We start from the raw sequence: 15754 nt of genomic DNA, 5'->3' as shown, positions 1-15754 counted from the left end.
CATGCGTTACATGGCGAGAGAGCAGAAGTGCCAACCTCACAGTGGTGCCAACCTCACAGTGGTACCAACTGCCAGCGGCCGCGCGGAAGCAGCACCATGCAACATCTCCAGGCTTGCTGCAGTCACCCCGGCGATGTGGAGGAGATCTCTGTGGGAGGAGCTCGGCCTGATCCTCGGAAAGAAATGCAGCAAGCCTGCCTCCAGTCCAGTTCCCGCTCACCCCAACTCCTACAGAAGTCACTGTGTGCAAGCAAATGCGGATTCGACATTCCTTAGCAAATATTTGACTGAGATTTTATTTAAACATAAAAAGATCATCACTGTCACCAGAAGTATCCCTACCTTCAATTCTCTCTCTTTTTTTGCAATTTTCTTTTGTCCCACATCTGTTTGTATCTCTTTGCCCTCCGTTTTTCCTTACTTTTTACAGTCTCTTCCCCTTTCTTTTTTAACTGTCATCCTTATTCCTGGAAAACTTTACTTTTTAAGCATTTACCCTCTTCTAGTCTCAGACCCCACAACTGATAGCATCAGGATGGCCAAAATTTTTGCACACAGAAGGCATGTAGAGAGAAAGGGAGTCCTTTTGTGCATAAAGCACTCTTGCCAAAGGGAAGCGCTAAACTTCTAAGCTCTGTAGGTACAGAGCCTAACAAAAAGAACCTGAGAGAATCTGAGATGGACAAAGTCTCTGACCCCTTCCAGCAGCAAAGAGGTAGATGCAGAAGTGTTTTTCATGTAGACTGAAAGGGGAAATTTTGTGGGCAAATCCTCATCAACTCCTTTTGTTGGCAGTCCTTTATGCAAAGCACTGGAGTGTTCTCATGGCTGCTGCCAGCAGGAGGACAAATTATCAACAAAGGTTAGATCAGTTGGATACACTGGTTAGGCTATACCTGGCTTGTAGAATGGGAGCTTGACACCCATGCTAATGAATTAATGTAGCATGCATTCCTTAGGTGGAAAAAAATCAGAATTTTGGTACAGCTAAGTGAAACAGTAGCGATTAAATAAAATATCCCCAAAATCCCTAAGCTAGGCAGGTTCATCTTTAAAAAGAAGAAATATAAGTTAAACATGGCAAAAGTACATTGTATCAAAAAGACATTTTTATGCTTCTCTTTATTCAGGTCTTTGCCCTGTAGTGTAAGGGCCATTTGTGTGTGAAAAGTCTTGTTGATCATCCTCATCCAAATCCAGAATGTCTGGGATATCATCTGACTCTGAAGACAGGTCTGTAATAGTGAAATCTGGAACCTGCGTAGGAATGAAATTTCAATCAATTTAAAAGTAAAACTAAATAAATTTGTGCAGTACTCCTCACTGAAGTCAGGAGACAAAGATGCTCAGCATCTCTAGAAATCAGACCCAAAATACTGAATACAGAGTGAAATATGCTCAGTCACATATGAAACACATAGCATTAAGACAGACCAAATACTGTGCAAGATGTAGATCATCTACATGCGATGACGGGATTTTATAGTAGAGATGGAACAGAGCTGAACTTAGTGGAGTGTATTTAGTGAAAATGGTGACTGGAAAATTAAGAAAGGAAGTTTTTAAACTTTTTTTGCCTTTCTTCTTTCCTTGGGAGCAATGGGCTGTACAAAGGAACCTGCCCTGAGGAGCTTGATATGGATTGCTCTGTACTGCTCTGCTGGCCTACCACATCAAAAAAAATTAGGAAAAATTTCTTTACTGAAAGAGTGGTCAAGCCTTGGAACAGGCTGCCCAGGGAAGTGGTTGAGTCACCATCCCTGGAGGTATTTAAAAGACGTGTAGATGAGGCGCTTAGGGACATGGTGTAGTGCGCATGGTGGTGTTGGGTTGACGGTTGGACTTGATCTTAGAGGTCTTTTCCAACCTTAATGATTCTATGATTCTATGATCAAACCTTTCCTTGAGGAAACAAATATCTGCAACTGCAATCCCACTTTGGCCTCTGTTTTAACTGCATGTATAGTATTCTGTTCTGTTAAGCAGCACCAGGTTTCAGGAATTGCCAGAGACATTAGTGGATACATGGATGTTACACACTTCTAAAAATGTTGGCTAAGACACTTAGGAGCTTAAGTCCCAACCCTTAAGTCCCCTTAGTAGGACTTAGATTACTTAGGCTCTTCTGAAAAATGGGATATAATTAAGCAATTTACTCATAAACAAAAGTTTTTTGCCCCAAGTGAAAAATACTTATATCTATAGTTTGATTCATGGTTAGCTTTAATGTTGGTGATGTGACATACTTGGAGCCAGGCACAGTATCAGCACATAACGATTGCTGCATGCTGACAGGACTTTGGTTCCACACGTACAAAGAAGCAGCAACTTGAAGAGGCTTCTAGGCATTTGTGTAACTTAAGCTCAGTGCTGACTGGAGAAGCAGTTTTAATCCATTCCCTAACTGCAAAACACCTTGCTTATGACTTACTTTTATGAAAGGTAGTATGCAAGGCAAATCTATGCTTTTCCTGCTATGAGGACATGTCAGAAGAATAGAGGATCATTATCATCAATAGAGGATCATTATCATCAAAGGATAAAGGGATTACTGTTTCAGCTATCAGGTTGTAGATAGCACTGAAGCACTGAACATGAATCACTCAGTTCCTTAGAAAGTAGGTAGCCATCGGGCACGAGGGACTTTTATAAATATTAATTAAAATAGTAATTAAAACTGGGCTTCAGAAGAATTTAAGCAGCATGTCACTTATCAGGCACTAGTGTGAATACAATGAAATGCGTGGACCACTTTGAGAACCTAAGCTTGATCAAAATGAGATCAATCATCTTTGTCTCCTAAAAAATCAAAAGGCACTAGGAATGGGGGAAACACATCTTTCTACCAGCAAGAATTATCTTGCACCTTTCTGCTTACAGTAGTTTACCTAAAACTCTAATTACTGCACTTAGAGAAATCAACAAGTTTTCCCATTATCAGCACATGACCCTGTATTTCCTATGGGGATATCTTAACAAGACTAAGGCCAAGTAGTCTTTTTTAAATGTGCCCAAACGGATGGTTTAAACAAGTTGTTTTATTCTGTATTTACACTGATCAGGGTGCATGACCATGTTCAGTAACTGTGTCTGACCAGTGATAATTTCACTATATGCTAGGTTTAAGACACTTTTATTACTTATATCCATGTTGTTCTTACTGACAACAGGATAATCGCTCCAATTTAAGTTTGTGCTTTCTTCATCTCCTTAATGTGCACACATTATAAGCAGTTGACTCCTTTAACGTACTAGTAAGATGTTCATAGCCATGAAAGAATTTCAAATTGGACTTTATCTGTCAGCATCAGAGTAAAACAGGGTTGATGTCAGTATGTTTTATCTCAGTTTTGAACATGCTAAATTGTATTAGAATAGCATATTCTGACATCTGTACCAGTCTAACTAAAACCATGGAAAGCCCTTGGTGTTATGGGTTTGCTTAGGTAAAGGACCTTCAGTTCCATATCACTTTTCACAGTTGATAGGAAGTTGAAACAAAGCAGTAAGTCAATTCTTGCAGCAAAGAGTAAGGCCAGCTATGACTGTTCTTCGTGCCATTTCTCTATAAGATGCAGTTAGATCATTTACACAGAATAGTGCAAAACTTGCAAAAACCTTGCATGGAATAGTGCAAAACATACTTCAGTGTTTTGCTGTCTTCATATACAAATCTTAATGTCAATAATAACTTCACTTTAAATTAATCCATTTTTTCTTGCTTAATATATTTTCAGAACTGAGCCACTAGCAATTTGAGAGATGGTTCTTATTTTGTGCACTTTCAGAACAAGCACTTATTTTTAGGCATCAGAGAATGTATTATCCAAAAGAAATAAAATTTCTATCTTAGTATGAAAAGAAATACATTGAAAAAACCACTGTGCACAACACCTCCAGCAAGCTGTTGCATGTAAGACTTTCTGATCATGCAAATGACCAACAGATCATGCTTAAAAAATAAGTTCGGTTCCATTTTCTCTTTTTAATTAGATGGCTTAGTTAAGTTTTTGGGTGATTTTTTGTGATTTTTGGTTGTTTGGTTTTGTTTTTTTTAAATAAAGAGAAATAATTCATCAGTTGCTTCCAAATCCTTTTACCTATTTTACTAGCTATATAGTATTACTGTAAGTTGCAGTTTGGAAAAGATCATTGCAAAAAAGTCATCTTAAGGAATGGGAGACATTTCAAAAGCTTTCCACCTTTCTTTAGTTTGAGGCAAACTAGCTATATCCCTGCAACTTCAGTCCTCATACAGATCTTGTAATTTGGATTTGACCAATGTGTATGCTGCTATAAATACGATGTTTGCGAAACTTTTATACCATATGGAGCCATTTATGAATGCTTATTTTTAAAACTTTTGTAGCAAAGGATTATCAGCAATGATAGAATAATAGTTCCCTGTTAAATGAGCTTGGAAAGGGGAAAGCATGAATGATTTTTGAGTGATCTCTTAAAGAGAAACAATCATTTTCTGAATTCTAAATAACCTTACCAGTGATAACTACTTTGTTACCTTTACCATCCCAGTTTTTGTGTGACTAGCAGCCTTTGACACTTGGTTCCATTTCATCTAGTTTATCTGCCTTGCTGCAAATAGGATCAACTATTTCCTATAATTTTCAACATATCCGGTCTTATCTTTTTCAAAGGGTTCCAGAGAGACTTCACAGCTTTCTAGCCCAAGCTATATCCTCAAAAGTGTTTTTGGACTAAGAGCAAGCAAGTTTCTGTGCAGTGTAGCTGAGCTGTTTGATACACACAATTATAGAATAACAGGTAAGATGGCAGGAAAAATTTAGAAGCAGGCTCTGCTCTGTTAATATCTTAGGTTTTCCTCCTTCTATTTGAGAGTTTTCAGCAGTTGTTAGCATGCACTTCAGCTTCAGTCCACTGTGGCCAAAAAAACAAAGATGGCTTTGGAAGGTGTCCACATCATTCTTACCTCCAGCAGGCATTTTAATAGTCTCTCTCTCTAACCACGCTAGAGAAAAATACCAAGTTTTGTGTGTAGACTTGTAATTAGAATAGAGTCTAGGAATATGCTGTACTAGATTACCAGCAAGAAGATACCCATGAAAGCTACAGTTGCAATTCTGTTTAAACATCCAGTGCCGTCCTTATCAGGAGAATCTAATAATTTCAATCCAGAGACTTTTATTCAATATAATAAACCAGGAACCTACTGATTTGCTGTTATTCAGCCCTCTTTTCCTCCAAGGAAGGATTCCTCGTTCTATTGGGGGGGGTGGATAGAACCTTATACACTTTTGGGGGGGCGGGCAGGATCCACAACCACACACCACAATAGCACGATACAGGAACCTGTGTACAGCATTTTGGTATAACAGGCTATTAGCCCAACTATTAGGTAAGAATTTAACCAGGCAATCCCCTATTTGCAGCCACCAGTTGTAGGTCAGCTGTCAGAAGTCACAGTGCATGGTGAGGAAGAAATGATTTGAAGGTCTAGGCTGGTAACATTTTTCCTCGCTTTCTACTTCATCTGCTTGCTGACATTTAGTAAAGCTGGACAGCCATCTAAGAGTATGAAACAGTAGTGCAACTTAAGGCAGAACAGAGACATGTATCGCTCTTGCATTAATACTAGATGGTACTGTTTATTTCTCAGTCCTCAAAAGAAAGTGAACAGTTTGAATATCTTATTTGATTGATCACCTCAGAATAAAGGCCCACAGCCTTCAGATTTTAAAATACATTTAAGAATGGGAATTCCCTTCTTCGAACTGCCAGCTGCTCCCAGACCTGATTAGTCCTATTCTGTTCCTAAGCACCTCTACAACAGTGGATGCACTCTACAAATTTTATTACAAGTTGAGATTAAAAAGGATGTTCTCTGGCTGGACTCATTCAATACTTAAAGGAAACAGGATTAATTGCTGAAAGAATTCCAGAAGTCTTAACTCAGGCCCTAGCTGGAAAGGAGTATCTCACCATCTCATGTTAATTTCATGTTAAACACCCCCCTTACAAAAAGCAATTATTTAAAGCTGGAAGTTACAGAATCTTTATCTGTAATCCTCTGTTGTTACAGTTTTGTTTAATATTGTGCTTAAAACACCATCTTCCTAACACTTGTACACCAACCCTAACTTAACAGCTAAGCAAGCCCTCTCACATTAGAAGGCTAGACTACATGTAACTTGCTTTAGTGCCCACATTGTACCAGGTGTAGACATTGTTCCATGTAGCAACATGTCACTAGGTGACAAGCTTCCTTTAAACTCTGTTTTTGCTTCACACTATTTGGTGACCTCTCTGAAAATGGTGGCCAGCATTACTACACTAAATGATTACAACTCACAGTTGCCCAGGGCATGCCTTAAGAACACAGACACAACTTACCTGGACAGCCCTAAACCAAGAAAGCTTATTTCTTAGTGACTGTAATTCTCTTCCAGGGGAGGGATTCACAGGATTTATTGAGGAACAATTCCACCCAAGTAGCTGAGTGTTAATGTACATTAGTCACTCAAGTTCGAAAGAGGGTAAATAAAGCTAAAGAGGTTAAAACTACTGTTTACAGCTGAGAAGCACATACTGTTTATAGGGAGCCAGCAGCCAAAGAAGGTAGCCAGCAGTCTCATGCACACAGAACACCTACTGCAAAGACAGGACAGGGGTTTTTTTTTTTGTCCATATCCTTCTCTTCTCAATATTAGAATATCCATCAGCTCACAGCTTAGGTGATCATTAAGGGCAGGCAACAGCAAGCACCAAATAAGCAGCAGTAAAGCTAAGACTGAATGGAAACACGCACAGGAACTGAAAGGGAGGAAGGAAATGCTGCAGCAATATCTTACCTATCTATACATACACACACAAATACACTTTCAATGCATGTCTACTTCATTTGCATTTCAAGCTTGCTTTCTGCTGGACCCAGTTTGAAGGAGTCACAGAACAGCAAGTTACATTTGTTTTAAACACCACTGAAATGGAGACAGACTTTAGCTACTGAAGCATTTATTACTAACATACAAAATGAATTACAAAAAGATGGCTACAAAAAAAACAACCACCCAGACAACAGCAGGCACCTGGGTACAAACAGCATGAATCTTGTCTTTATACTGCATATTAAAAAAATGTATTGATAATGATTTGGTCAGTCACTGGAACAGGCTCCCCAGGGAAGTGGTCACAGCACCAAGCCTGTCAGAATTCAAGGAGCATCTGGACAATACTCTTAGTCATATGGTTTAGTTTTAGGTAGTCCTGTGAGGAGCAGGGAGTTGGACTCGATGATCCTTATGGGTCCCTTCCAACTTGAGATATTTTATGTGGTCAGGTTACTGTGTTATACAATAGTTAAGTTTATACAATAGTTAAGTTTATATAGTTAATGTTAGCACTGTCACAGCATTTAAGTAACTCCAGCTGACTTGTTCAGAAACCCCACTTTCAGCTGTGGAATTCTGCACTCACAGAACTTTTGTGAAGAATTGTGTAACAGTAGAATTTGAGACAGTCAGATCCATAATAATCAAATGCATGATCTGCAGCAAACATGGAATTTAAGTGTACACAGCTAGACTGCAGGGCTTTTAAATGCATTTCATAGTATGTAAGGCTTTTGTATCATTCTGGTACAGATTAAGCAACAAATCAAATGCTTTTAGCTATGGTAGGTTTCATTTAGACTAATGGTATTAATACCATTAATAAGCATGGTGAGGTTTCTTAACTTGACAGATAAACAAGGCATCTTGACAACTGTAAGCTGCCAATATTCCGGCATTCAAGACAGTGATTTTTTTTTTTAGAGTGGCTTAACTACACAGGGCAATACAGCCCATGTGTGAGTGTCCTTTCTCTGTATCATTCCCCCACTCCTATGTTTATGGATTTTTCCTCCAAGGCTTCTTTGACAGCTACATTTGCTAAGGCCACTTGTTTGGTCAGTCAGCAGAGTATATGCATGCTATGCAGTTTATTCAGTAGCATGTTCAGGCTGTTTGTCTTTCTGGCTGGAATTTTTCTCCCCTTCACCTTTGCTCTCAGCATGCTGAATGCCAGGTAGTTGTGGGTAAAAGGGACCTACCAGCCAGTTGAGCGGTGTGTTGTTAACAAGATAATCCATCACATCATCCAGAGACTCCTTCATTTTCTTCAGCTGTCCTTTGCTAGTGGTAAGAAAGCTGTCTGATAATTCTTGGAAGGAGGATGCTGACCAAAAGCTCTGGTAGACATCACCTGCCATTGACCCAACACTGTAAACCTGATCCTGCACATTCTGTGGCAGTCCCTGTAGGCTTGAGACTAGTGTGACACAGGTGGTCTGAAGCTGTTGAGTGAGGCTCCATGCAATAGCTAGAGTTCTTGACTCAATGTGCTGGAAACAAAAAGCATAACAGCACATTATCTTTTTATGACTGTAGCAGCTTTATGTTGCTCAAGATACATAAAGAAGCAAAGTAGAGGGGATGTAAGTAAAATAAAGCTATAGCAGATAATAAAACAGGTCTTAAGTCTGAAGAGTCAGAGACTTGAAAGTACTTGATATTTCTTCAATGCTCAAGTACTTTGTGGAACAGAAACATTGATAGCTTCTACCCAGGGACAGATAAGCAAGCTCGTTTCAACTCTGGATAACAAGTCACAGCAGGTAAGTATATTCTAATCAATTAACCACTGTTTAAAGCTACATATACAACTCAGTAAGTCTATGCCTAAGACTGCTGTATGCCAAGAAATTGTTATTTCTTGTCTGGCCATATCAGATAGGCAAGTCCTAGCTGATCCAGATATGGATATCCCAACACAGGTTCACATGCTAAACAGGATGAGCATTCTCTTGACAGGAGAATGAACCCCAGAGTGTTTGCAGGAAGTAGGCTCATTTAAGAGTTTGGGTGTCCCCTACTTTTCATACTAGTCACTAGTCAGCTGCCCTGAGCTTCAGCATTCAGATTCCACATTTGCACATAAGCTTTCGTGCTGTTAAGATGCTGCGCACTTTGGGGACTGTTAAGTTTGCCATTACCTTGACAGTATACAATCCATTTATTTCTGGTTTACATTTACATCTATTTACCTCAGCTACATGCAGTTCATCACCATCATTTTGGCCTGTATTTTTCTTCCATTCTACCCAGGATTGATAAAGCTTTTCCTGAGCATCAAGAAGTTTCTGATTGGCACTATTCATGTTCTTTCTGGCATACTCGATCTGAAATACAGCCAAATAAGGAAGTAAAGCAAAGACTCTAAACAGTTCCATTAGGGCTACCCTACCTTACCTGCTTTGTAACCTCCTTTTTAAATACTTTAAAAGACTTTAGGGAATTAAGTGTGTTCCTTCTCTTCAAAGGAGAGAAAACTGGAAGCAGTTTTGAGATGTTATGTAGTGTGTGCCTCAACTATTTCCCCTTACCCCACTAGCATCCTACACAAGGATTTGAAAGTGTATAGAAGGCCATGACTCTATACACAGTTTGTCCTGTACATAAAGGTACATTGTTAGGATAAGACTACTGAAGTACCCAGGAATGCTCAGAGATACCCACAGCAAGAAGAGCAAGCCCATAAAGAATCCAACATTTTATTAACAAATAGGACTTAAAGGACTGAAGTGTTTCTAAATTGCAAGACACTTTCTTCACTGAATGAAGTCTGTGTCAAACCCAGCACTCAAACAGGAATATGATTTTAAACATATCACTTCTATTTCTGCAGTGCTTAAAATTACAAGCAATTGCTGGTTAGTTTACAGCTCAGCCTGATTTAGGACCCCTCCTGAATGGTGGTGAAAAGCTCTGAAATGGGAAATGCTTTATATTTAGAAAATGCATTTAGTCTGAGAGCGCAATTCCAGTTTTCCTATGCCTCTTTTGGCTGTTTTCTGCACTCTAAAACTATGCCAACATTTGCTTTTTATACCTCAAGTGAAAGCTTAAACTTACCAGACTAACAGTGTGGTGGAGCTGAGAGATTGTCTCCTGGCTTTTCTGTTTAGCATCTCTAACTTTGTTTAAGGCTTGTTGGTAGGCACACGTGCGGACCTTTGAAGACAGGGATCCTAGTCTAACATAGTAGCTTGGCTTTTGAACTCCAACTTCAAAACTTTCAACTTTTGCAGCTTCTTTCTCTAGATATGCAGAAAGGAAGCAAATTGACCACTGGAAGAAAAAACTTAGAGGTCTGAGGCAATTTTATTTGCTTAGTAACAGCTGAATACTGGACTTGTTTAGTAGTCCTTTAGCAGCAGGGTAGATTGATAAACCACCACATGTGGAAATCCTTACTTTCACTCTGCTTCCCTGTGAAGATGCTATTACAGTCAGCAAGGCAAAAGGCAGTTTGGGAAGCATGTGCCCCCTCCCCACTAAGAGTAAGTAATAAATGGATGATTGCTTGCTTCTCTCCAATACAAGCATTCCAACAAAATCAAACCTTGAATTGGTCTTACCTAGTTCTGCTTCTGTAAGTGGGAGATACTGGTCTACAAAGGTCTCTGATATAGTGAGAGCACTGTCCACTCCACTGCTCACCATTTGCACCACACAACTTCCCAGGACAGTGTTAATGCTGCTATTGACAACTGACTTGGTCATTTCTACGCTGTCTTGCATTGCTTCTTTAGTCTTGCCCACAACTCCAGTGATCGTGTGAGCAACAGTTTCCTTGGCACCAGTCACAGTGGTTGTTACAGCTTCTCTGGCTCCAACAACTACCTCCTTGGCATTGGCGACAACCTGCCATAGGAAACAGGTTGATTCACTAGAAATATTTTCTAGTGAGAGCTACATAATCCAGGAAATATAAATTTATGCTAAAGCTTGTACAACTATTGGTTATCTAGGAGAAATTCTGCCCTGAAAACATATGTATAAGACAAAACAAAATACGACTACCACACAGCCTTCAGCTCAAAACACTTCAGTGAATGTAATTCAGGCACTATTTGCTTCACACTGAGCAGGAAAGACACAAGGACTTAAATTTTAAAAGATGCCCACCAGTGAACAGCAGCTGAAGATAGATGTGTCAAATGGTAGGCAAATTAAAAAAAAAGGCTTAATGGCCTCCCAAAGGCAACAAACAATTCTACAGAAACACCTTTTACTTCCTCATTGCTTTTAAGCTGTGCTTCAGGCTTATTGAAATCTGTCTCCCTGTATTTTTAGTGGTAACAGAAAAGAGGAAGGGTGTATAATTCTTCTGCTTAGCATATGTACATGGAAAGAACTTACCTTGTCAGTGGGTTGATTCAGTATAGGCAGTCTCTCTTCAATTTTGTCTAGACCTATACACACATAGTTGTTGGCAACTACAACTATAAAAGAAATTACAATAGTTGGTTTTAATTTTTGTTTTTTTTTCCTTAGTATAAGTAACTCCAATTGAGAATTCCTCTTGAAACAGAGCTCATGCAACAATGCTCTTAAAGTAGTTTCCTCCCCTTTTTAGTGAGATTTGAGGCAGCAAAGTCCAAGAACAAGACAGGTTTACAGTGCCAGAAAAAAAAGCTCACTTGCAGGCAGAGAAAATCCATTCAATACCTTACAAGCAACTGTTAGAACAAGCTGAAGCACCTGGCCTTCTGCCACTTCATGAAACCAGGCTCCTGTGACATAGCTGCCAAATTTAACCACAAGTTGTTCCTGGTGACAGAAAGTACAAAGTAGCATTTGAAACCAGGTGAAAGGTGAGGAAGGTGTTGAGCAAGAGACTACATAACCATCTCACATATCAAGAGGAGTCAGTCAGTTTAGTATTACAAAAGCTGGAATCTGCTTTGGCTCTGGATTTTTTTTTTTTTGTTAAATCATACTCATCTGTAATCAGTTACTCAACAAGCCAGGCAACAGGTTCAGTCAGCTACCTGAAACAGCACTCCAGACCAGCATGACCATGCTAAACTCTAAGTGCATCTGGATACATAAAGCAATCAGTTGAATTAAAGTCAAACAGCTCCATCTTTGCCTTACTTTGTGGTTCCAGTTTCTGGATGATAGGCATAGCACTTGTCATGGCTACTGAAGTAATCGTCTTCACTCCTTTCTCTGCTATCTCACATACTGACTTCAGATAAGGATGGTTATCCTTTGTGGTGACGTAAGCTGTGGACACCATATCATAGGTGGAGCTCACCAAGGGAAGGTTGACAACCCTCAATACAATGTTCTGTTTAAAAGAGAAAGAGGTTAGTTGACTCCTATTTTTCTGAACTAGACATAAACTAGGGGGCTAACTCAGATGTACCTGCTGTGGATCAATTGCTGCCAATGCCATTTTTTCAGGTCTTGAATCTTACACAGCCTGTGAAAGAAGCATATCTGAGCATTATCATATCCACTTCATCTAATGACCAGACTTAGAAACCAACAACCCTTTTGTAATCAACCCCTTTGATCAAGGGGATTAGGATCTTCACATTCTTGCATACAGGAATTACATTTTATTGTAACAATTTAGAAATACAAAACTTTGTTTCCTAGTTACTTTGTTTGGTTTAGGCAACAAAAGTAGGGCACATGCAAGAGACAGGCTCTGAGGTACAGCAGTTCACTGCAGAATTACTAAAGAGTTACCAACTGGTGGATTAATTTATTTTTCTAGAAGAAATAGACACACTTGGGCTTATCTGTTGAGCCAGGACAAAGAAACACCAGCCAACAAGTCACTAAAACTCTAGTTTAGGATGTCTAAGTCAAATGAAGAATCCACCACCAATATCTTTAATCAGATTAGATCTTCTGTTAGCATAAAGGAGTCAAGTTTGAAATTTGAGTCATCATTGCTGTCCAAATCTTGAAAACACATGGAAGATTGAGGTGAAGTACTCATTTCAGTAACCTCAGCTCAACTCTCACAAGTCATTCCACTAAACTCAAGGAGCTCATTATCTCTAGTGCCATGCCTGATGCCCATGTAGGGCTCCCCCTGCTCAGCTTGCTCAAAAGTTAGCATTCCTATAACACACAGAGCACAGGACTTTCCCACTGCAGAAAATAACTCTCCTTTATGCTAATTTAGGCTTAATTATTACCCATCCCACACTGAAACAGGCTGCAGACACCAGTCATTCAACAAGCCTACACTACTCAGTTATTTTCCAACGTGTATTCCCATGGAGAAAATACTAACAGCTCTCCCCATATGAACCCTATAAAAGGAGAGGGTATTGCAGTACCACATAAGGAGAACACGCAGAAGTGCACTATCATCCTATGCATGCATGCTGAACTAGATCTGCAAGAAGCACTTTTTGCATTGATAGTTTCATGACACTTAAGTTCCATAAGAACCTGTATACATGAAGGCAACAGAAAGGCAAGCTAGAAGTCAGTCCTCGAAACGACTGTGGCTTTCAAGGCTTTCTGCTACATTTATCAAAGAGCCAACAGCAGTTTTCTTTCTCATATGTATAACAATATCAAAAGGAGTATGTTAATATTCTGCCTGGGGTCAAGTAAAACTTTTCCCCATTACATAATGGGGAACAAGGACAACATCACGCTGTTAACATTTTACAGGCATATTTGCACATATTAACACACACATGCCATAAGGTAATGCCTGTAATGAGATTAACCACTATACGTGGAACATACAAGCAGGTAACAGACAGCAGTAACAGAAGTTTTCCTTTCATCTATCAAGTATTGAAATATCCCCAGAAACATGTTATGTTTCTCACATAGCATGACAAGTCAGATTACTTAGAGTAAACTGAAGTTCACTTTGAACTGCAGAGCATGTTATAGAACAGGAGAAGAAACTAACAGCACAGAATCTGGCCTCTGAAGGAAGAAGGGCCCTTACTTTAAGGATTATTCAGTATTTGAAATGTGTCCCAAAAGATCCAGCCACACATGGCATGGATTTGAATTTTAGTCACTAAAATAGGAGAGCTAGTCTGTGAAGCTATTCCTGCTCTTAAAGACAGGGGAGGTAGCTAGGATCTTGCATAGTTTTGGAGATCCCTTGAATAGCTTCAGCTCTGGCAAAAGTCAGATCCACTTCACCTGAGCAGGTGAGTGAGATGTCTGAATCAAAGCCCACAGTACAAAAGCGTATTTCAGAGACAGCAAAAGATCCTGAACAGGAAAGTGAGTCACAAATTTAATTTCTACTTTCCCCCCTCGCTAGGGAAAGAAGGGCCATGCAGAAGAGTCAAGAAGCCTGCCCTAGCTAACCGCGGGGCCCAAGGGAGGACGGCGTCCCAGTCACCAGGGCCCTCTCCGGGGATGGGGCAGGCCAACGCCGCTGCCGGGGGCGACAAGAGTCTCGGGACTTTCTGGTCCCGGGAGTGCCTTAGGCAACCTACCGAAATACACCGGGATTTGGGGCGGGGGGACCGCAGCGGCGATGACAGAGGCAGCGGGGGCAGCCCCGCGGCGAGCCGCAGACGGAGCTGGAGCTGCAGCCCCTGCCCGCTCCGCCGCCAAGCTCCACCATATTGCGGAGTGAGCCCCGCGGGCGGCGGTACTCACCCGGGGAAAGAAGAGCCACCACCTGAGGCACGGGCGCCGCCACCACCTAGGGAGACCTGGCCTCGCCCCGCTATTTATGGGGAGCGGCGCCGCCGGCCGCGCGTCGCCCGCCCTCTCGCGAGAGGAGGGCGCGTCACCGCCGCCGCGCGTCACCGCCGCCGCTGGGCGCGGGCGGCCGGCCGGCGGGGAGCGGCAGGGGAGGAGGGGGAGGGGGAGGGGGGGGGGGGAGGGGGGGGGGGAGGGGGGGGGAGGAAGCGTGCTGTCCCCAGTACCAGTCAAGCATCTAAACAGGAGGGTAGAGCCTCCTCCAAAAAAAGAAAACTTACTAAAGGAAACTCTTGTTCAACTGATCTTTCCGAAGAACAGTTCTTAGTACTTTAATACAAACACAAGGACCAGAAAAAGTGGTTGATCCAGGCTTTCAGACGAGGTGTGTAGGCCCACAGGTAGCGAGCCAGGAACAGGTAGGTTACAAACAAAACGCTCTCTCTCTTCTCTGATGCAAATCTTTAATCTCATCTAGTTGGGGAAAATTGAGGGAAGAGATTTGGCTGTGTCAGTCTTAAATTAATCACCTCTCTTCCTTCACCCACCACCTCTTAACCAGGACTTGTCCTACTGTGCTGGTTTTGGCTGGGATAGAGTTAATTTTCTTTATAGTAGCTAGTATGGGGCTATGTTTTGGATTTGTGCTGGAAACAGTGTTGATAACACAGGGATGTTTTCGTTATTGCTGTGCAGTGCTTACACAGAGTCAAGGCCTTTTCTGCTCCTCACCCCACCTCACTGATGCAGTAGGTACAGTATCTACTATTCCATACTGCTTGCTTCTGTAATTCTACTGCTCGCTTCTGTAATTCTCAACAATGAAGACTTGTTGCTTAGAAGTCAGGTAACTAGCAGGTGTTGTGTTTGCAGGTGTGTAGAATTGTAACTAGTCTAAATTGTGTATCCTGGAAGTATTGTTAGGCTCTAGTGAAGAGTAACCTTGGAAACGAGAACCATAAACAAACGTGGTCCAGACGTGGCTGGGAGACAAACCTCGACCTTATAAGGAAAGAAAGGAACGGGTTCACGAAGAGTTCACTACCCTGCCGACCACCAGCGACCACCCGAGACCCTCAAGGAGACCCTAAAGGCTTTAGTGCGCATGTGTCTAGGATGATGTAATATTATAATTAGTTCTCGGAAATGTAATGAATATGTAAAAGAGAAACTTAAAATATGTATGAGAAGCATGGATATAAACAGAAAGGTGACTAGACCAGGTGTGCTTGATTTGTGGCAAG

General features: G+C 41.0%; 1 protein-coding gene across 2 annotated transcripts; it reads right to left on the bottom strand.

Moving 5' to 3' along the window:
- Positions 1 to 45: 45 nt before the first annotated feature.
- Positions 46 to 14569, bottom strand: LOC142075062 (perilipin-2-like). Of its 2 annotated transcripts, none has more exons than XM_075136062.1 (9): positions 14466 to 14569; positions 12232 to 12288; positions 11958 to 12153; positions 11220 to 11302; positions 10436 to 10721; positions 9930 to 10114; positions 9062 to 9196; positions 8069 to 8359; positions 46 to 1257 (listed from the first exon to the last, which is right to left on the bottom strand). In XM_075136062.1, exons 2-9 carry the CDS (start codon positions 12259 to 12261, stop codon positions 1123 to 1125), a joined length of 1341 nt encoding a protein of 446 aa, XP_074992163.1. In that variant the 5' UTR covers positions 12262 to 12288; positions 14466 to 14569; the 3' UTR covers positions 46 to 1122. The 2 variants fall into 2 exon arrangements, with proteins under 2 accessions (XP_074992163.1, XP_074992165.1); XM_075136064.1 differs by lacking the exon at positions 14466 to 14569 and adding an exon at positions 14300 to 14400.
- Between the last annotated feature and the right edge of the window lie 1185 nt (positions 14570 to 15754).

This window comes from Calonectris borealis, chromosome W (assembly GCF_964195595.1).
Source record: "Calonectris borealis chromosome W, bCalBor7.hap1.2, whole genome shotgun sequence".
In the NCBI taxonomy this organism is placed as follows: domain Eukaryota; kingdom Metazoa; phylum Chordata; class Aves; order Procellariiformes; family Procellariidae; genus Calonectris; species Calonectris borealis.
Note: the sequence above shows the minus strand (reverse complement) of the source record. Positions and strands in the feature narration are given on the sequence as shown.

Excerpts from the sequence above, each read along its gene's own strand:
- LOC142075062 (XM_075136062.1), bottom strand. The coding sequence starts at position 12,261 with ATGGCATTGGCAGCAATTGATCCACAGCAG. Across the intron at positions 10,115-10,435 it reads ACTTACAGAAGCAGAACTAG|AGAAAGAAGCTGCAAAAGTT; the intron begins GTAAGACCAATT and ends CTGCATATCTAG. Across the intron at positions 1,258-8,068 it reads ACACACCGCTCAACTGGCTG|GTTCCAGATTTCACTATTAC; the intron begins GTAGGTCCCTTT and ends ATTCCTACGCAG.